Source organism: Saimiri boliviensis, chromosome 5 (genome assembly GCF_048565385.1).
Source record: "Saimiri boliviensis isolate mSaiBol1 chromosome 5, mSaiBol1.pri, whole genome shotgun sequence".
In the NCBI taxonomy this organism is placed as follows: domain Eukaryota; kingdom Metazoa; phylum Chordata; class Mammalia; order Primates; family Cebidae; genus Saimiri; species Saimiri boliviensis.
The window spans coordinates 151,070,375-151,092,599 of NC_133453.1; the positions used below are offsets into that span (position 1 = coordinate 151,070,375).

The window sequence follows — 22,225 nt, forward strand, 5'->3', positions numbered from 1 at the left end:
CACGAGACTCCGTCTCAAAAAAGAAAAAAAAAAAGGTGCTATATACATATAATGGAATATTATTCAGCCATTAAAAAGAATTAAGTTCTGACACATGCTACAATATGGATGATGATTGAAGACATTATGTTAAACACAAAAGAATAAATCTTACATGGTTCCATCTAGATGAGGTATCTGGAGTAGTCAAATTCATAGAGAGCAAAGTTAGATTCCAGGTTACCAGGGGTAGGGTAGGGGAAATGGGGTTAAAGTGCTTAATGGGCGCGGTTTCCAATGGGAGTGGTGAGAAGTTCTGGTAATAGACAGCTGTGATGGTTGTGCAACACTGTACTTAAGGTACTTAATACTCTGAATTACAAACTTAGAAAATAATTAAGTGGTAATTTTTTTTTTTTTTTTTTTTTTTTTTTGAGATAGAGTCTCACTCTGTCCCCAGGCTGGAATGCAAGGGTGCGTTCTTGGCTCACTGCAACCCCCGCCTCCCCACTTCAAGCAATTCTCTTGCCTTAGCATCCCAGGTAGCTGGGACTATAGGCATGTGCCACCATACTCACCTAATTTCTGTACTTTTAGTAGAAAGTACAGAAGATGGGAATTTTAAGTTATATATATTTTACCCCAATGAAAAATACAATAAAAGGTATACAAAAAAACCTCTCCATCTAACCAATTCCAAATGCCATGCAACTAAACACTTACAAGTTTCCTGAGATTCTTTTGATTCCTTATGGAAATACGAGCAAACAAGCCTAGTTATTCTAACTCTTCCCCGATACCCCACCCCTAATTTTTTTAACAGCCAGCCAGTCACCAGAGGGTAGGACCTTCACTCCATCTCACTGCACTCACTCCACAGAGCTCACTGTTTACATATGAACCTTGAAATAACAAATTCTAATACACTGTGGCCCACAACAAGTATTTCATTAATCACATTTGGTGGAAGAGAGAGTGTAAACATTCTGCCATACCTGGTTCGTTTATTCTGCCAAACGTATGCCTCGTATTGTGTTTTTTGGTCTTGAAACACGTTTCACAGAAATCAAAGTCATCACAGTCTCTGCACTTGAATCTGGAGCCATTGATAGGAAACATTTGACAGCCATCACACCTATTTGTAAAATAGCCATTGAGTTAAGAAAGGTCATTTATTAAACCTAATTCAACAGAAAACCATTCATCCCAAAGCAAATCTAGCAATCATAAAAATCACTCACGTAACCCCAGGATGAACACTGGGCACCAGCTCCATTTCTGACAGCAAGCCAGTCCAGTGAGACTGCTGCGGAAAGTCGACAATGACATCTTTCCCATTGGCACTGAAAGCTGGGACAGAACAGAGATCACCTGACACACCTCCTTCACCAAGAAAAACCTCCACTTATAACTGCACCTAGCCACATCATACTCCCTGGAGCTTTTTTTTTTTTTTTTTACAAAGAGCATGTCTTTTAGAGACAGGTACTAAAATACTTATGGATGAAATAATACATGATGTCAGCAACCGGTCTGAAAACAATCCTAAGAGGCCGGTCGCGGTGGCTGAAGCCTGTAATCCCAGCAGTTTGGGAGGCCGAGGCGGGTGGATCACGAGGTCGAGAGATCGAGACCATCCTGGTCAACATGGTGAAACCCCGTGTCTACTAAAAATACAAAACATTAGCTGGGCATGGTGGCGCGTGCCTGTAATCCCAGCTACTCAGGAGGCTGAAGCAGGAGAATTGCCTGAACCCAGGAGGCGGAGGTTGCGGAGAGCCGAGATCGTGCCATTGCACTCCAGCCTGGGTAACAAGAGCGAAACTCCATCTCAAAAAAAAAAAAAAAAAGAAAATAATCATAAGAAAGGAGCATGAATAATTCTGGCTGTGAGGTAACAAGTGTTAAAGCCAGGTAATGGACACATGGAGGTTCATTGTAAACTACATTCTTTACTTTTGTATTAGGTTTAAAATAAGAAACTTTGTTTCTTTTTAATTACACCAAGTCAACAGTCAACAATTCCATATAATACCTTTGGTATCTTAGGAAATAAAACCACATTCATGATGTAAAGACTTCTTTTAACCTTTGATAAGAGCAACGTGTCACTCAAAACAAAGAAACCAATCTTATTTTTAAAATTTGTCGTGTTTTGATTTGCAAATCAACTCTTAAGCAAAGAAAAATGCTTAAAGTGAAACAATGAACAATCCACTTGCTCTTATGTAACATGAGAAGCTCTAAGAACCTCTATCCACCGGGGAGCCACCACCAATTGTGGCCATTTTCTAAGCGATTTCATGAAAAGAGAGCTTTCCACAAGGTTCAAACAAACAAACAAAAAAATCTCTTTGTGGTATCAAGAATTCATAAAATTATATGCATTCTTATTTCTCATGCAACTGTTAAAACAGACATAGTATGCCTGTCAAAGTGTGCCACAGATTTGATTTGGAATCTCAATATCATATTAAACACAACCTGAGAACTGTTTCTCAGGTTCTCGGGGGGAAAAAAAGAAGAAAGAAAAAGAGAAGAGTGGTCCTGACACTCTAAACCTGGCCTGTCAACGTCAATGTTAGGCCATTTCACAGAACCACTGACAGGACAAGTTTACTGAACACCAGCATCAGATAAGGCCACTCTGTGACTGATGAATCAAGGCACAACCGTACGATTAAGGTCGAATCTTAACCAAGTCACAAACAACGACAAATTCCCCTAACCTGGAGGTATGAATGACTGCTTCCGTACCAAACATAATTTCAGCCTGGCTCCATTCTTTCTGCCTGCTAGGTAAATTTATCAGGACACCCTATCTTAGAATTACCCCCGCTTCCTCGAACCCTCCCCCAAATAGCCAACCTAAAATTCGTTAGTCCTTGCTCACACCCTCTGATGGAGATACCCATTCCCCAAAGCATGTGTTTCCCTGCACTGCAATGAGTAATATCAATAAACCTGACTTTTTCACTGCAAGCAAGTTCTTCTATGGTCTTTGGTAGAAGGCACTGTCAAGCAAAAGGACACGCTATCTCTTTCTTCACACGTGTTTTCTTTTTGTGCTTGAACAAAAAGAAATACTGACTACATGTGCGTTAACAACAAGTTAACATCAGGAATTTTATTACCCAGATATTATTACCTTTCACGACCCCCACACTCTGATGAGTCACAGATCCCCACTTGTATTTTGGTGTGGTGACAGAGGTTTTGACCCGCACTTTATCACCAATCTTGATGTGCGAAGAAGAACTTGGTGGAGGATAGCCTACGGATTTCAACAACAAACGCATTATAATCAGCCTTCATTTCTGGGAATTTTGTCTCAAAGAAAAAGCAAAAGTCTGAACAAACGATGTGCTCACCTATAAGTTCCACATGAATATACCTAACCCAGTAGGTGCCCCCTTTCTGCTGCCAGTCACACTGCACATTGAGGTCGTGCAACCCATCTCTGTCCAGCTTGATGACTTTGCCAGCGTCACCTTCGCACACTTCTTCGTATGTCCGACAGCATCGAACCATCATTCCCACCTACAATTCAAATAAATTGGACATCCAGTCCATCACGTACATGGGTGAAATGAGCCATAGCGGCATTACTCTATTATTATTATTATTATTATTTTGAGACAGAAGACAGAGTTTCACTCTTGTTACCCAGGCTGGAGTGCAATGGCACGATCTCGGCTCACCGCAACCTCCGCCTCCTGGGATCAGGCAATTCTCCTGCCTCAGCCTCCTGGCATTACTCTATTCTTAATAAAGAATTTCGGCGCAGCACAGTGGCCCACATCTGTAATCCTACCACTCTGGGAGGCCAAGGGGGGCAGATCATTTGAGCTCAGGAGTTTGAGACCAACCTGGGTAACATGGTAAACCCCTCTCCACCAAAAATACAAAAGTTAGTCAGGCATGGGGGCACATGCCTGTGGTCCCAGCTACTTGGGAGACTGAAGTGGGAGGATTGCTTGAGCCTGGAAGGAGAGGTTACAATGAGCTGAGATCGCACCACTGTACTCCAGCCTGAGTGACAAAGTGAAACCCCATCTCAAAAAAAAAAAGAATTTCATGTAGCACCCAGAGTGTGTTCTAAGCATTATTTAATGCTAAGGGAACAGGGATTCTAGAAAACTGGCTGGTTTTATGTCTAAGCAGGAAATATACAGGAAGAACTTGGATCAACTTGTATCATAAAGCAAGGGAGCTTTCAAAGATTACTCAAAAGAATCACTCAAACAGATTCTCTGATCATCCAAAAAATAGCAGTGGAGGTCAGGTGTGGTGGCTCACACCTGTAATCCCAGCACTTTGGGAGGCCGAGACAGGTAGATCACGAGGTCAAGAGATCAAGACCACCCTGGCCCACATGATGAAAGCCCGTCTCTACTAAAAAATACAAAAATTAGCTGTGCATGGTGGTGTGCGCCTGTAGTCCTAGTTGCTCAGGAGGCTGAGGCAGGAGAATTGCTTGAACCCGGGAGGCAGAGGTTGCAGTGAGCCCAGACCGAGACACTGCACTCCAGCCTGGCACCTGGCGACAGAGCAATCAATCAATCAATCAATCAATCTATCAATCTATCTATCAATGTTTCCAATCAATCTATCAATCAATCTATCAATTGATTGTTTCCAATCAATCTATCAATCAAGCAGTAGATAAATAAATAACAGTGGAAACATCAAACCCTAAAAGCCAATGAATCGGTCATCATAATAAGGAAAGCAAAGCTTCCTGATCATTTTTATACACATCAGAACACCAAGACATCATTCTAAAAACCGACACAATCTCCCTGTATTATCAAGAGTAACCAGGATTCGTAACAAAGCTTTTCTGCACAGAAGAGAACTCCTGAACTCAGAAAAAATGAAGAAGTTAGAAAATCACTATGGTGCAGCCCCTCAGGATCAGTCTCGGTGACGACACCAACGCCTCCTGGAGCTATGAGATGAACAATTAATACGGAATTTCATCCAGGAAGGAGCAGACTGACAAGACCCCACCCAGCGCTGCTGGCCTGCTGAGATGGGGCAGGAGGGAGCACGCCTACGAAGCTTCCTGCCTGAGATCAGCCTGGGTCCAATCACCCCCCAACCCTAACTCCTACTTCACCGGAGAAACAGGGACAGAGGAAGATGTCAGCCAACCCCACAAGGGGGCTGCCACCAAATCCAGACTGTGAGACATTTGGAGCACACAGTTTCAGCCACAAACAGCACGACAGGAGAGGAAGGGGGAAGGAGGTTATCACGAAATTAATGTTTGTGTCCCCCGACAAAAATCATGAAGTTTCAATTCCTAACGTGGCTATAGTCGGAGACAGGACCTCTAAGGAAGTAATCAGGGTAAAATGAGGTCATAAGGGTAGGGCTCTGACCCCAAAGGAGTAGGGTCTTTATAAGAGGAGCCACCTGTATACTCATGCCTGTAATCCCAGCACTTTGGGAGGCCAAGACGGACAGGTCACCTGAGGTCGGGAATGTGAGACAAGCCTGACCAACATAATGAAACCCCGTCTCTACTAAAAATACAAAATCAGCCAGGCGTGGTGGCATGCACCTGTAGTCCTAGCTACTCAGTAGGCTGAGGCAGGGGAATCACTTGAACCCAGGAGGCGGAGGTTGTAGTGAGCCAAGATCATGCCATAGCCCTCCAGCCTGGAAACAGAGCAAGACTCTACCTCAAAAAAAAAAAAAAAAAAAAAAAGAGGCACCAGTGCTCCCCTGCTACCTCCAGCTCGCCCCACATCCAGGAGGACACAGCAACAAGGCAGCCATCTACAAGCCAGGAAGAGGCCCTCACCAGAAACCTGCCAGGCTGGCACTTGGATCTTGGGTGTCTAGCGGGCAGACCCATGAGAAGTAAAGGTCTGCTATCTCTGAAGCCATCAGTCGATGGTGCTGTACTACAGCGGCCTGAGCTAAGACAAGGGGGAGCCCCTCTAGGTTGAAACATACTTCAAAGAGCCATCATCCAAAAGTAGACAAGACATACAATCTTGGTTGTATCCAAGTTCAAAAACTAACCATAAGAGCCATTTCTGAGGAAACTGGAAAACTATGAGCAAGCGTTAGACATGAGACGATACTGAGAAATTATTGTTTACTTTGTTAGATCATGTTGGCTAACGGAAACGTCATTATGTTAAGATCTTTCATCCAGGGCGATGCACGCTGACATATACAGGTGAAATGAAACAATTTGGGGGATTTTCTCTAAAATATTCTAAAACATTAGGACAAGAAATGATTTAAAGTAGATAAAGGCCTATGTAAGACATAGATTTTTCACATTTGATGGCAATGAGAATTACGTAAGGAAAACAAGGTGTACAGGAAGTGTCACAGTGGGCCTGGCAGAAAACCGCCGCCCTGCGCCATGCCCACTGTGGAAAGGCCACCTGTACCCTCCAGCTGCCCTGAGCCCGCCATCTACCCCTCTGTCCTCTAGCTACTCTGCGGCAGCCGCAGCAGCCTCTGGCTGGGCGCTCGTCCTGCTGAGCCACCCTCACAGCCTGCAGGCCTTGCACCCATCTCACCTTCTCACTGCAGCCCCCATCTCAGGAACGTGCCCCTACTCCCATCCCTTTCTCACGCCAGCGGACGCAGCACCTTCTAGCACATCCTGAGCTCACTGGCCGGGTATGACTGTCTTCCAGCACCAGAAGGCGGGCTCCCTGAGGGCAGGGGTCTCGTCCACCGACACGTGACATAGCGGGCCCACTCAAATATTTGCTGAATGAAAAACAGATCAAGGTTCCAGCCTAAGCCAACTACTCACCTGAATATTCTCTCTCACATACACAGCGTAATCATCATTACTCAAGAAATCAGCTCGTTTTTTGTAGGTCTGGCTCTCCGTCACAACAGCACCAGTAGACTGTAGGAGAGAAATACATTCAAAGGAAAAAAAAGGAAATTCAATAAACCTACTCAAAAAGAAAGAAGTCTCGAAATCTATAATACTAAAAAGTAGAGGATGAAATCCTTTAGTTTCCCGATAAAAATCTTCATTTAAAAAAGACTAACACCAGTAGCATGGTAGGCAGAAATGAATCTCAAAAACTGTAAGTATGTAAAATTTCCAAGGCATTTCCAAATTAATCCTATGAACAATTTACTCCCATCAGAAATCAATGTGTCAAAACATGGTATTTTAATAAAATATCTTCTAATGGCTACTGAAGAACATTAGATGTTTCAACAAGGGTCTGTTTTAAAGCTAAAAGTAATTACGATAGAGATACCCAATCATCTCTTGAGTAGTGAAACACATCTTTGTTCTGTGCCCAGGAATACCATAGGTTGAGTAGATACAGTTAGTTCCTTCAAGGTACAGAGAAAGCCAGGGTGCAAGACTGTCAGAGCACTAGACAGAGGGCAGCCCATGTGTGGGCAGTCACACGGAAGGCACTGACCACAGGGTAGGCTGCGTCATCCATGTCCTCCATCACCTCCTCGTCAGAATACTCGTCAGACACCGTGTCTACATCCGAGAGCTCCGTGACCTGGACGTCGGAGTGGTCCAGCAGCCACCCCACCAAGGCTTCCACACCTAAGAGAAGCACACACAGCACACCGCAGGCCGCCGTGAGCACACACAGCACACCGCAGGCCGCCGTGAGCACACACACAGCTCACCGCAGGCCGCCGTGAGCACACACACAGCACACCGCAGGCCGCCGTGAGCACACACACAGCACACCGCAGGCCGCCGTGAGCACACACAGCTCACCGCAGGCCGCCGTGAGCACACACAGCTCACCGCAGGCCGCCGTGAGCACACACACAGCTCACCGCAGGCCGCCGTGAGCACACACACAGCACACCGCAGGCCGCCGTGAGCACACACAGCTCACCGCAGGCCGCCGTGAGCACACACACAGCTCACCGCAGGCCGCCGTGAGCACACACACAGCACACCGCAGGCCGCCGTGAGCACACACAGCACACCGCAGGCCGCCGTGAGCACACACACAGCACACCGCAGGCCGCCGTGAGCACACACAGCACACCGCAGGCCGCCGTGAGCACACACACAGCACACCGCAGGCCGCCGTGAGCACACACAGCTCACCGCAGGCCGCCGTGAGCACACACACAGCACACCGCAGGCCGCCGTGAGCACACACAGCTCACCGCAGGCCGCCGTGAGCACACACAGCTCACCGCAGGCCGCCGTGAGCACACACACAGCACACCGCAGGCCGCCGTGAGCACACACAGCTCACCGCAGGCCGCCGTGAGCACACACAGCTCACCGCAGGCCGCCGTGAGCACACACACAGCACACCGCAGGCCGCCGTGAGCACACACAGCTCACCGCAGGCCGCCGTGAGCACACACAGCTCACCGCAGGCCGCCGTGAGCACACACAGCTCACCGCAGGCCGCCGTGAGCACACACAGCTCACCGCAGGCCGCCGTGAGCACACACAGCACACCGCAGGCCGCCGTGAGCACACACACAGCACACCGCAGGCCGCCGTGAGCACACACAGCACACCGCAGGCCGCCGTGAGCACACACACAGCACACCGCAGGCCGCCGTGAGCACACACAGCTCACCGCAGGCCGCCGTGAGCACACACACAGCACACCGCAGGCCGCCGTGAGCACACACAGCTCACCGCAGGCCGCCGTGAGCACACACAGCTCACCGCAGGCCGCCGTGAGCACACACACAGCACACCGCAGGCCGCCGTGAGCACACACAGCTCACCGCAGGCCGCCGTGAGCACACACAGCTCACCGCAGGCCGCCGTGAGCACACACACAGCACACCGCAGGCCGCCGTGAGCACACACAGCTCACCGCAGGCCGCCGTGAGCACACACAGCTCACCGCAGGCCGCCGTGAGCACACACAGCTCACCGCAGGCCGCCGTGAGCACACACACAGCTCACCGCAGGCCGCCGTGAGCACACACACAGCACACCGCAGGCCGCCGTAAGCACACACAGCACACCACAGGCTGCCGTGAGCACACACACAGCACACCGCAGGCTGCCGTGAGCACACACACAGCACACCGCAGGCCGCCGTGAGCACACACAGCTCACCGCAGGCCGCCGTGAGCACACACACAGCACACCGCAGGCTGCCGTGAGCACACAGCACTGAAGTGGGAACCCACATGCACACAGAGACCAGGAAAACCACGTACCAGGCAAACCAGATGCATTCCCGGAAGCACCCGTGAGAGACTTCAGCGCAAACTCGATGTTCCTCCTGGGAAATCCCATTTCCATGAGCTGCACCACGATCGGCAGGGCAGGAACGGGCGACGGCTTGCGCCTCTTCACTCTGGCAGGCCGGATGTGCTGCACAGCGACAGGCGTGGTGGCCTCACTGGAGCTGCAGTCTTCAAATCCTGGGCTCGAAGGGTGGGTGGACTCCACAGCCAAGCACTGGCACACGGCCAAGGCAGCAGCCTGGGCAGACAAGAGGGTCCTGGGAGGTTTGGGAGTGCCCTCGGCTAGCTTACAGTCTAGGAGCATGGGGGTGGTGGCCTTCTGCCGCAAACTGCAGTATGCAAGCACAGAAAACCCACAGGAACACGGGACGGTGGGCTTCCACCACAACTGCGGGAAAGCCCACAGGAACACGGGACGGTGGCCTTCCACCGCAACTGCAGTATGCAAGTTTTAAAAGCCCACATTCACATATGCATTCTTCATGAGTTCCTAAAGCATATTAGAAAATGACAAAGCGAAGTCTCACTGTTTAACGCAGAGCCAATATTTGGTGGTGAAATAACTTTCCTGTCTCAGCAAACAGAGAGCCTAGTAAATTAGCTAAGTATCAATTTCCATTAAGGAAAACTTCCTAACAGCCCTACACAAGCAGTCAGAAGGGCTCGATGGAGCTGGGAGAAAGGCGTTCCCCACGCCGTAACCAGGCACTGTGATGGTGGTCATGGGCACTTGTATTTTAGGCCATGAATGACACAGGACTCTCATCTACCATTAAGTCAACCCTCAACTATTCAAGGGTTAAATAACCATGGTGAGGGTTAAACAAGGTATTAAAAAGCAAGAGAAATAAAAGAGTACTAGTTAGGAAACACATTGCAATGAACCAGTGAACATCTAGACTGCCAGTCTCTGCAGCTGCAACTCCCCACCGCCAGCACCGCCAGCACCTCCAGCAGCTACAGCACCTCCAGCAGCTACAGCACCTCCAGCAGCTACAGCACCGCCAGCACCTCCAGCACCTCCAGGAGCTACAGCACCTCCAGCACCTCCAGCACCTCCAGCACCTCCAGGAGCTACAGCACCTCCAGCACCTCCAGCACCTCCAGCACCTCCAGGAGCTACAGCACCGCCAGCACCTCCAGCACCTCCAGCACCTCCAGGAGCTACAGCACCTCCAGCACCTCCAGCACCTCCAGCACCTCCAGGAGCTACAGCACCGCCAGCACCGCCAGCACCTCCAGCACCTCCAGCACCTCCAGCACCTCCAGCACCTCCAGGAGCTACAGCACCGCCAGCACCTCCAGCACCTCCAGCACCTCCAGGAGCTACAGCACCTCCAGCACCTCCAGGAGCTACAGCACCGCCAGCACCTCCAGCACCTCCAGCACCTCCAGCACCTCCAGGAGCTACAGCACCGCCAGCACCTCCAGCACCTCCAGCACCTCCAGCACCTCCAGGAGCTACAGCACCGCCAGCACCTCCAGCACCTCCAGCACCTCCAGGAGCTACAGCACCTCCAGCACCTCCAGGAGCTACAGCACCGCCAGCACCTCCAGCACCTCCAGCACCTCCAGCACCTCCAGGAGCTACAGCACCGCCAGCACCTCCAGCACCTCCAGCACCTCCAGGAGCTACAGCACCTCCAGCACCTCCAGGAGCTACAGCACCGCCAGCACCTCCAGCACCTCCAGCACCTCCAGCACCTCCAGGAGCTACAGCACCGCCAGCACCTCCAGCACCTCCAGCACCTCCAGCACCTCCAGGAGCTACAGCACCGCCAGCACCTCCAGCACCTCCAGCACCTCCAGGAGCTACAGCACCTCCAGCACCTCCAGGAGCTACAGCACCGCCAGCACCTCCAGCACCTCCAGCACCTCCAGCACCTCCAGGAGCTACAGCACCGCCAGCACCTCCAGCACCTCCAGCACCTCCAGCACCTCCAGGAGCTACAGCACCGCCAGCACCTCCAGCACCTCCAGCACCTCCAGGAGCTACAGCACCTCCAGCACCTCCAGGAGCTACAGCACCGCCAGCACCTCCAGCACCTCCAGCACCTCCAGCACCTCCAGGAGCTACAGCACCGCCAGCACCTCCAGCACCTCCAGCACCTCCAGCACCTCCAGGAGCTACAGCACCGCCAGCACCTCCAGCACCTCCAGCACCTCCAGCACCTCCAGCACCTCCAGCACCTCCCTGATCTACCTGTACTCTCTGGTCCTCCTCCCCAGCTGCTGCCACAGCACTGACTTGCTACTTTGTTAAACTGAGCTTCTGAGGGAGGAATCAGGAAGAAACCAAGGACACTGTAGAGTCCTCCAGTGCTCAGGAAGTATCAAAGCCTAGGGGTTTGCAGCGAAGTCTGGGTAACTTGGAAGTGACAGGTTTCATCCTAAAAGTTTAAACTTCAGAGCCAGATTAAGCCAAAAGTACTGGTTCTGATAAAAGGGAGTCAGGGTGCATCGGACTAACCCTTGGCTGATAATAAATATAAACTCTGGATTACATATTTTTTAAAACTGCTTGAGGGCACTAGAGAACGCTGAAGCAACGAGCAATAAAACGAGCACAACCCCTGGCCCAGGGAAGCCGACAGGCCAGGTGCACATTTAACCACAGACAACAGCACGTTCCTGCACTGCAGGGGCTGGGATCCGGGCCTGCCAGAGCAACCAGAACGCGAGGGAAAGGGACCCTGAGAAAGAACCACAGAGGGAAATGTGCGGACAGACTAACTGCAAATCTCATGACTGAACCTAAACTGAAGCGCTGGTCAAGAGCCTGGGCTGGGCACAGAGGGACCGCTGGAAGGCTGCAGGGCTCCCCAGCTGCCTGGGCTGGGCACTAAGGGACCGCTGGAAGGCTGGGGGGCTCCCCAGCTGCCTGGGCTGGGCACTAAGGGACCGCTGGAAGGCTGGGGGGCTCCCCAGCTGCCTGGGCTGGGCACTAAGGGACCGCTGGAAGGCTGGGGGGCTCCCCAGCTGCCTGGGCTGGGCACTAAGGGACCGCTGGAAGGCTGGGGGGCTCCCCAGCTGCCTGGGCTGGGCACTAAGGGACCGCTGGAAGGCTGCGGGGCTCCCCAGCTGCCCAGGGCCAGCACAGCAACTGAGGTTCAAGCTCAACCGACTAGGGGTGGGAAGGAAAATGTCGAGGCTTCCAGTGACACCCAGAAGAGATTCTAAATCCCCAGAATTAAAGATCCAGAACCAGGGTAAGGGCAGCATAAAACATCATTAGAAAGCCTAGCACCAAGCCGCCTCAGGATGGAGGACTGCCAAGTCCTGAACTGCCTGTGAGAAGAAAACTCCCCATTCTCCAGAGAAGGAGGCAGAACCCAGGGTCAATACAGTGTAACATCCAAAGAATCCAGAATGAAATAAACATTCTCAGATATGTGAAGAACAGCAACCAATAACTGGCTGTAATCAAGGGAAAAAAACTGCAAAGAGCAGCAGACCAACAGGACTAGACATTAGAATTAGCAAACAAGAAATGCAACATAACTATCAGAAATATGTTTTAAAAATGTCCAGTACAAGATGGATTTGGCCAGGCACAGTGGCTCATACCTGTAATCCCAGCACTTTGGGAGGGGATGGATCACAAGGTCAGGAGTTTGAGACCAGACTGGCCAATATGGTGAAATCCTGTCTCTATTAAAACGACAAACATTAACCAGGTGTGGTGGTCCTCGCCTGTAGTCTCAGCTACTTGGGAGGCCGAGGCAGGAGAATCACCTGAACCTGGGAGGCAGAGGTTGCAGTGAGCGGAGATCGCACCACTGCACTCTAGCTTAGCGACTAACAGATCACTCTGTTTCAAACAATAAAAAAAATTAACCTTCACCTCAGAGGTTCCCAGACCTGAGAAGAAGCTGGAGTTCAGAAGAGCTCCTGGCCATTCTCCTCCCTCCCCGCCCACACCCGTTTCCTGCTCTCTCCCTTTGCATCCCCCACCATCTTTCCAGCTCATTCTAGGGCTGGGGGAGCCCTCCTATCTGCCCAAGGCAGTGGCTGCCTCATCTGGACCGTTGCTCTCAGAAGGGCCCTGCTCTCTGAGGGTTTCTATTAGGGTCATTTCTGACTACCAAACTGAGTACTGATAGTTTTATTTTTGTCTATGATATACTATCCAGATTTTTTTTTCTTTTAAACACGGGGTTGCGGGAACCACCATCTTCCAGTAATTCGCCAAAATGATGAACACAAAGGGAAAGAGGAGAGGCACTCGATACATGTTCTCTAGGCCTTTTAGAACACATGGAGTTGTTCCTTTGGCCACGTATATGTGAATCTGTAAGAAAGGTGATATTGTAGACATCAAGGGAATGGGTACTGTTCAAAAAGGAATGTCCCACAAATGTTATCATGGCAAAACCGGAAGAGTCTACAATGTTCCCCAGCATGCTGTTGGCATTGTTGTAAACAAACAAGTTAAGGGCAAGATTCTTGCCAAGAGAATTAATGTGCGTATTTAGCACACCAAGTGCTCTAAGAGCCGAGATAGCTTCCTAAAATGTGTGAAGGAAAATGATCAGAAAAAGAAAGAAGCCAAAGAGAAAGGTACCTGGGTCCAACTGAAGCGCCAGCCTGCTCCACCCAGAGAAGCAGACGTTGTGAGAACCAATGGGAAGGAGCCTGAGCTGCTGGAACCTATTCCCTATGAATTCATGGCGTAATAGGTGTTTTTTTAAAAAAAAAAAAAAGACTTCTGGACTGTTAAAAAAATAAATAAATAAAAATAAAGACGGGGTTTCAACATTTTGGTCAGGCTGGTCTTGAACTCCTGACCTCAGGTGATCCGTCTGCCTTGGCCTCCAAAGTGCTTGGATTACAGGTGTGAGCCACTGAGCCCGGCCTCTATCCAGATTTTTTATGTATTATACAGCAAAAAGATTTTGCAGCACCTCTAACCCTCCATGTTGCCAGCCGTGAAAGCTCCCATCCTCTTACACCCAGTCACATCCCGTAGCCCTGACCATGCTCCTCACGGCTGCCCTCACCTGCTCCACAACATAGGGAGAGCTGAGAGCCTGGTGGCACCAGAGCACACCCGAAGAGACTCTTGAGTGAGTGAAACAAACAAGCGGGTGCCATAGTCCTGATGAGCTGCTCTCAGTAATTCTACTTCCTGGAAAAAGATCCCTTCATGAAGCTGTGAGCATTTCACCCAGGCTGCATCTAGTTAGTATCTGTTAGCAATTTACACAAATCCAAAATAAGGTTAAACTTCAGCTCTCTCATTCTTTAACTAGGATGCACAAACATGGTTGAACCCTAATGAATCACTAGAATTATTTGGATACTGTCATTTAAAATTCAGAACAGATCATTAAGAAAACACACGCCTAGAAAAAAATGTTTCACAATTTAGTACTCTGGATTAAAAATGGTCAAGGCTGCACAGCTGTACCTCAAGTTCCTGTTTATCAAATATGGCCTTCACGGGAGATGGCTGGGTGGCCGAGGCCAGCAGCTGCTGCAAGAGGATCATGGGGGGCTGCGGCCCTTCAGGAGACACGTCCCCAAGGTCAGGTGATGCCGCTGCTCCGTCATCTGAATTCAAAAACAAAGTATGTATAAGATTCTATTTTCAACTGCAAAGGCCTCTTTACTATTAAAGAGAATACACTGAGCATGCTGAAGCAGGTATGGCTTTTGCCCCATTCAGTAACAGAAAACCAAAATCTTCAAGGTTCAGACATCAAACAAAAACTAGACTCTAGACCAGGCGCAGTGACTCCCAAAATCCCAGCACTTTGGGAGGCTGAGGAGGGTAGATCACGAGGTCAGGGGATCGAGACCATCCTGGCCAAGATGGTGAAACCTTGTCTCTACTAAAAATACAAAAATTAGCTGGATGTGGTGGTATGTGCCTGTAGTCCCAGCTACTTGGGAAGCTGAGGCAGGAAAATCGCTTGAACCAGGGAGGCAGAGGTTGCAATGAGCCAAGATCACATCACTGCACTCCAGCCTGGCGACAGAGCGAGACTCCATCTCAAAAGAGAAAAAAAAAAAAAAAAAAAGCTAGACTCTAAGCCACTTTCACTTCCTGCTTTTGATCTCTGTCCTTCAATAGTGTAGCCATCTCTTAGAGCCAGCAAATGTTCCATCCCAGATTTCTGTACTTGGTCCGATTCTTTCTTTTTTGAGGTGGAGTCTCACTCTGCTGCCCGGGCTAGAGTTCAATGTCACAATCTCAGCTCACTGCAACCTCTGCCTCCCAGGCTCAAGCAATTCTCCAGCTTCAGCCTTCCCAGCAGCTGGGACTACAGGCACAACCCAACACGCCTGCTAATCTTTGTATTGTTAGTATAGACAGGGTTACACCATGTTGGCCAGGTTGGTCTCGAGCTCCTGACTTTAGCTGATCCACCCACCTTGGTCTCCCAAAGCTCTGGAATTACAGGTGTGAGCCACTTTGGCTGGCCTACACGCCTTCTTTCTTGTTAATCACAGCTCCAGTAACCCTCAACACAGACACATCCTAGGCCTTGTTCAGATCATTAAGTGACCCCAATTCCAAATGTGTTATGTCCTCAGGGTGATGGCTTTTTGTCTGTTATGAGTAGCTTTAGATGCAGCCTTTAGGACGCTGTGTGACACAGCCCCAGGGAGACCCGCTGCCCTGAAGCCACTTCACACAATCCAGGTGCTCAGCCAGGTACTCGCAGCATTTGCATGTGCTGGTATTTGGTCAAAATTTCAACTTGCTAGATCAGGTGCTGGAAATCTTTCTCTTAAAGGGCCAGACAGTAAACAGGCTGATGGGCCGTACAGTTTCTGTCCCAACGACTCAGCTCTGCCACTGAAGAGCAAAAGCAGCTGCAGGTGAGGTGTGAACAAGTGTTGTGCCTGTGTTCCCTTAAAAATTTACAGAAACAGAGCGCGGCAGTTCTGTTGATCTAGCTCTGTCTGGAGTCCCTGCTCTGCCCTCCTGACTCAGGTCTGCTGTAACTGCTCAGGGGGCTGAGCGGAGAACAGAAGAGCCAATCCGATTCCCAAGCTCTAATCTCCCAATCTCTGCAACTGGGAAATCTTCATGTCCCCTGCAACCTCCACTATTTGACTGAATCTACACTTTCCATCAATTTCTCTCATCCGCAGCAGGTTTAAAATTAATTTCATAACATCCTCTTCCCTTTTTTCTTCTTTTCAACTTTTCTCTGTTCAGTATATTACTCTCCTCCCAAGATTAGGAAACAAAGCCACACCCTCCACATGCTACTGGACTTGCTTATTTTCTTCAAATTCTCCCCTCATCTCCAGCCTGAAACATCAGCCACATTCCATTTTTTGCTGGATTCCCACATAGCTATTATCTACAAGACTACGCCATCGCAATGGATGGCACCTTCCTTCCACCAGAACCTTCTTTCCCTTTCCATGCCTTCCCCTCATCATCTGACACAGGAGCAATTCTCCATCTCTGTCATCTCTGGTGTCAGATACTACTGTACCTCACTGGCAGGTGCATCACCCGAAGGTCAGTGCTTACCTTGTGGCCCTGCCACAGCTTTCCAAGCGGGCCTCAAGTCTCACCCTGGTCTCCAAGGTACTCTGCAGCAGGACGTCAACCGCCTATCTAGCCTCAGCCCCACTGCGCGTCGGGAAACCCTAAACTCCAAGCAAAGCAGAGCTGCTCAACATGCTCCCAAAGACTGGCTACTTTCGCCCTGCTCTTCCTGGCTCCACCACCGGCAGAGTCCTTGTCTGCTGGCATCTGACTGCCACAGCCTCCGAAGGCCGCCTGTCCAGCGCTCAGCTGCCACTGGCTCCAGGCGCCTATGGAAGCACTCACATGCCTCACCGCCCCCCTGGCCCCAGACGACGGACAGAGCCACTGCGTTCATTTCCTCGCCTCATCCAAACCCTGGAGAGCAATGATCATAGACAAGAACTTCCCCTCAAAAGACTTAGCATGTCTTCAAGAATAGGTGATGGAAAAATATTTGGTTTTTTTCTATTAAAAGTGACACATGCTCATTCCAGAAAACTAAACATAGAGAAATATAAAGAAAATTAAAACAGCCAAAATTCCATCAAATATTACCGTGTCAATATTGCACTATACAGATGAACCTATGACTTATCTATAAACAGATACATGTAGCAATGTGCTTTTGTTTACTTAGGTACCACTTTCACGTTTTCATGGCAATAAACATATACACTGGCCCTCTGTATCCATCGGTTCTGCATCCAAAGATTCAACAAACCACAGATCAAAAATACTCAGAATAAACAAACAGAACAAATCTTAAAAATACAAATAAAAAGTACAGAATAACAACTATTTACAAATGATTTGTATTTTTTTTTTTTTTTTTTTTTTTTTTTTTTTTTTTTGAGACGGAGTTTCGCTCTTGCTACCCAGGCTGGAGTGCAATGGCGCGATCTCGGCTCACCGCAACCTCCGCCTCCTGGGTTCAGGCAATTCTCCTGCCTCAGCCTCCTGAGTAGCTGGGATTACAGGCACGTGCCACCATGCCCAGCTAATTTTTTGTATTTTGAGTAGAGACAGGGTTTCACCATGTTGACCAGGATGGTCTCGATCTCTCGACCTCGTGATCCACCCGCCTCGGCCTCCCAAAGTGCTGGGATTACAGGCGTGAGCCACCGCGCCCGGCAATGATTTGTATTTTTAAAGTATTTGGGAGGATGTGCATATACCACACCATTTTATAGAAGGGCCTTGAGCATTAGTGAATTCTGGCATAATTGAGGGTCTTGGAACCCATCCCCATGGATATTGAGTGAAGACTACTTTATGTTTGTACCATCATTTTGAATGACACTGTATTACACTGTATGGATACCTCAGAGTGGGTATTTTGGTGTTTACAGTTTTTCAACACAAAAACAATCCCAAAAAGGAAGCCATAACAACACTGTTGAATACTTTTTTTTTTTGTTTTGGAGACGGAGTTTCACTCTGTCACCCAGGCTGGAGTGCAGTACTGCAATCTCCATTCACTGCAACCTCTGCCTCCTGGATTCAAGCAATTCTCCTGCCTCAGGCTCCCAGGTAGCTGGGATTACAGGCGGCCACCACTATACCCAGCTAATTTTTGCATGCTTAGTAGAGACGGGGTTTTACCATGCTGGACAGGCTGGTCTTGAACTCCTGACCGCAGATGATCCACTCACCTCAGCCTCCCAAAGTGCTGGGATTACAGGTGTGAGCCACCACGCCCGGCCAGTGAGTACTTTATCTTTACATGCCGTTTCATGTGATAAATTCCCACAGAATGACTTGCTGGGTCAAGGTGTATGAATACATACGTACATCTATGCATTTCAAAGTCCGACTCATTTCCTCAAGCGCCCATTAGATGGCTACACCAACTTAAATTCCCAGCAGCGTGTCCCTTGAGTGCTGCTGTGTGTGCATTTGAAGAACCAGCTTAGGGTCTTCTTGTTCCAATACAGGTTCTACTGCTTTGGACTGGGTGCAGCCTGGGAGTCTGCATTTCTTTTCTTTTTGAGATGGAGTTTCGCTCTTGTTATCCAGGCTGGAGTGCAGTGGTGCGATCTCGGCTCACCGCAACCTCCGCCTCCTGGGCTCAGGCAATTCTCCTGCCTCAGCCTTCTGAGTAGCTGGGATTACAGGCACGCGCCACCATGCCCAGCTAATGTTTTGTATTTTTAGCAGAGACGGGGTTTCAGCATGTTGACCAGGATGGTCTCGATCTCTTGACCTCGTGATCCACCGACCTCGGCCTCCCAAAGTGCTGGGATGACAGGCGTGAGCCGCCGCGCCCGGCCGGGAGTCTGCATTTCTAACACATGCCTGTGTGCCGTCAACGTTGCTGACCCACGTGCCACACTTTAAATGGGAGGCATGAAAATACCTTTCTCCCTCCCCACCACCAGATGCCCTTGTCTTGTTTGTCTTATGAGATGATGATGATTTTATTCACAGTTGGTGGCTGCTGGGCGGGCCACGTGACTTTCTCCCACATATTTAAGCCCTCTATGTTCATTTTTATGAAGTGACTGTTCACATCCTTTGTCTATTTTCTACTGCCTTTCTTATAAAGCTTTAAGAACTTCGTATGCCTTCTCAGCTTTCTTATCTGCAAAAAATAAAATAAAATAAAATACTTTTTAAAAAGATACCTGTGTGAACAGTTCCAGTCTCCTGGACAGCTGGCTGAGACAGGATCTGCCGCAGTCTGTCCTGGTGGGAGAGCAGCGCCCGCCCTGCTTTCAGGATGTACAGCTTCAACTGCTGGTACCGCAGCAGGTCCAGATCCACTTGTCCTACGGAAGGAAAGACTCAGTGAGAATGCTGAGTCACACTCCGCCCTTTGGGAGTCTGCCGACCACACACTCTGCCAGTGACAAAGGGCTCGCCTTTCCCAGTGTTCTGCCTCCTGGGTCTTCCTCCCTGCTCTCCAGGCACCTGAACTGATGGCACGCCGGAGTCAATGCTTTACCACAGTTAGAACTGTGTTAGCGATTACGAACATGATCAAATGTTCCCCAAGCTGCTGAAGTTTCAGTCACCTTCACTCTTCTTCTAAGAGTACTCTCAGACAATCTGTCAGCTACACTAGCTTTTTAACTAAGGAAGATAGCAGTGATGCCCAAGTCTCATCCAATGGCAGCGGCCACAGAAGGAGCACAGAGAGCACGGGTTGCAGGGAAAGAGGGCCGCAGGTGGCTTGACTAACTGGCAGACAGGTTTATTCACCACGATGGGAAGCGGCAGCTACCAGAGAAAGCCAGCTAAATGTCAGAAAGGCTGTGATTTACATGCATTGCACCTCCAGGCAGAGAGACATGAATGGGAGATCCAGAGTGGAAGGTGTTTACGTCATAAATGCTGAAGCAGCAATCATAGGTCTGCAGGAGCAAGAGAGGAGAAAACTCAAGAAGGGTGGGCAGAGTAAGACATAAGTTACGGGGGAAGCCACGAGGATTTCCAGGACAGGAAGAACAAGCAGAGAGAAGACCTCCCTAGGAACACTGAAAGAAACTCAGGAGAGCTCCATTTTAGACCCAAAGGAAGGCAGAGCTAAGCAGGGTTATATAGTCTCAGCCACCCTGAAGGTCACAGTCAGGCCAGGTGGCTTCCAGAACAGAGGACCCTGGATCAGGCAGGGAACAAGCCAGAAGCCATGCTCTAACAGGGTGACTGGGCCACAGGGCGCTGGGATGGTGAGGAGCAGGGAAGAGGAGAATACAGACTTCTCTTCAGGGATAAAGGGTGACACTGAGAAGAGGGTTCTTAAAGTGTGGCTCAGAGCGTGGCGATGAAGGCTGACTTGAAAACTCATTACCCCGAAAACAGGGCTACACTCCCAACCACAACTCGACATACGGTGAGCCCACGTGAACCCCAGGACGTTAGCGGGCCCGTGAACTCACTCACGGAACACAGCACAAACAACACTCGTTTAAGCTGGCAGCTGTTTCACAAGAAGCACCGAACACTGACCTGCAAAGGCCTGTTTAGTTGATTTTTGTACTTTGTGCTTTTCTAACTTGCTTCCAGCGAGGTTCACCAGCTGAGCCCAGACAGACAGCATGGGCTCTGCAAAGGGCAGGTTGTTCACGTTAAAGGCCACGGCAGGGAGCTGGAGAGAACAGAAGCTGTCAGTGTGCAGCCAGTACCAATAACAAACGAGACGCTCTCAAAGTCATCAAACCATGGGCTTCCTCCTCAAACGCGACACATACCCATAAACCTTTTTATAGCTGAAAATAATTTTTTGAAATGACATTAAAGGCAACATGCAGACTTGTGCATATCTGTACTAATTTTTCTTTACAAACCTGTCAACAATACTTACATCATTGTTGTGGTTATTATCTTCTCTAGTATTTTCTATATATTTCAAGTTTTCTACAACTTGTATATATTCCTATAATAAAAAGTGTATTTCCTTCATAGAAAATACAGTCAGGCCGTACACAGTGGCTCACACCTGTAATCCCAACGCTCTGGGAGGCCAAGGTGGGCAGATCACCCGAGGTCAGGAGTTCGACACCAGCCCGGCCAACATAGTGAAATCCCGTCTCTACTAAAAACACAAAGTTAGCCAGGCATGGTGGCACAGGCTGTAATCCCAGCTACTTGGGAGGCTGAGGCAGGAGAATCGCTTGAACCCGAGACGTGAAGGTTGCAGTGAGCCAACAAGATTGTGCCATTGCACTCCAACCTGGGTAACAAGAGCAAAACCCTTACTCCGAAAAAAAAAAAAAAAAAAAGAAAATATAGTAGGATTGCACTTGGGCTACATCAAGATACTGGAAGTCACTCCTTTTCCCTGTGCACCCCTGATTCATAGGTGTGCATGAGTGAATGACAGTGGCTGCTACATGAAGTCATGTCACTCAAAACAACTAAGCATTTTCTACATGAAGAAAGGTTTTTTTTTTTTTTTAAGGAATCATGTTTAAGTTTTTTTAAAACCTGAGTTGTTCAATAAAAAGTAAACTTCATGAATTCACATTTTAAAATAATTAGAACCACCTCACTTGCACAGTACCTTCTAGGCTGCTAAAGCCCTCTTCCTGGCTCTGAGGCTAAAAGACACACGAACCACTGCTTTCGCTGCCTGTGAGCGAGGCCCTGCCTACCACAGAAGCCCAAGCTCAGGGCGGGGAAGAGACGTGGTTCCCCTTCCTGGGAAGTACCACAATCAAGTTCTTCCCAGCGCTCACGTTGGAGCTGGGTTCTGGGCTAAAGCCAAGTCCCTTTCACACAGTAACTGAGCCCAAGTTCCGCTACCGGTTTCAGCTGGTTCAACGGGCAAACGCGGCGCGTCCGCATGTCGGAGAACTGCACGGTGATTCTGCCCTTCGGGGTGATGCGAGTCACGGTGCCCTCTCCAAACTCATCGTGCAGAACTTGGCCGCCCAGGCGCAGGCGACCATCGATGCCCCCGATCACAGCCAGGACCGCCATGAGGCCTCCCACCTCAGGGTTCTCGGCGTCGGGGAAGTAGTCCTCTAACTGGGCCTAGTGCAGACGGCAAACAGTCATGGAGCTGCCCAGTGCCTACAGGTGTACCGTTCAACGACACGAATTCTG

At 49.5% G+C, this 22,225-nt stretch overlaps 1 protein-coding gene across 1 annotated transcript in view; it reads right to left on the reverse strand.

Moving 5' to 3' along the window:
- The window catches only part of HERC2 (HECT and RLD domain containing E3 ubiquitin protein ligase 2), a 197,736-nt gene that overhangs the window by 76,528 nt on the left and 98,983 nt on the right, over positions 1-22,225 (reverse strand). The window contains exons 42-52 of the mRNA XM_039479850.2: positions 21,923-22,153; positions 20,627-20,765; positions 19,303-19,446; positions 14,594-14,736; positions 9,154-9,421; positions 7,407-7,543; positions 6,770-6,868; positions 3,351-3,519; positions 3,128-3,253; positions 1,221-1,329; positions 975-1,114 (exon numbers count right to left, since the gene is read on the reverse strand). Coding sequence (XP_039335784.2) covers positions 975-1,114; positions 1,221-1,329; positions 3,128-3,253; positions 3,351-3,519; positions 6,770-6,868; positions 7,407-7,543; positions 9,154-9,421; positions 14,594-14,736; positions 19,303-19,446; positions 20,627-20,765; positions 21,923-22,153 — 1,705 coding nt within the window. The remainder of the gene's footprint in view (positions 1-974; positions 1,115-1,220; positions 1,330-3,127; positions 3,254-3,350; positions 3,520-6,769; positions 6,869-7,406; positions 7,544-9,153; positions 9,422-14,593; positions 14,737-19,302; positions 19,447-20,626; positions 20,766-21,922; positions 22,154-22,225) is intronic.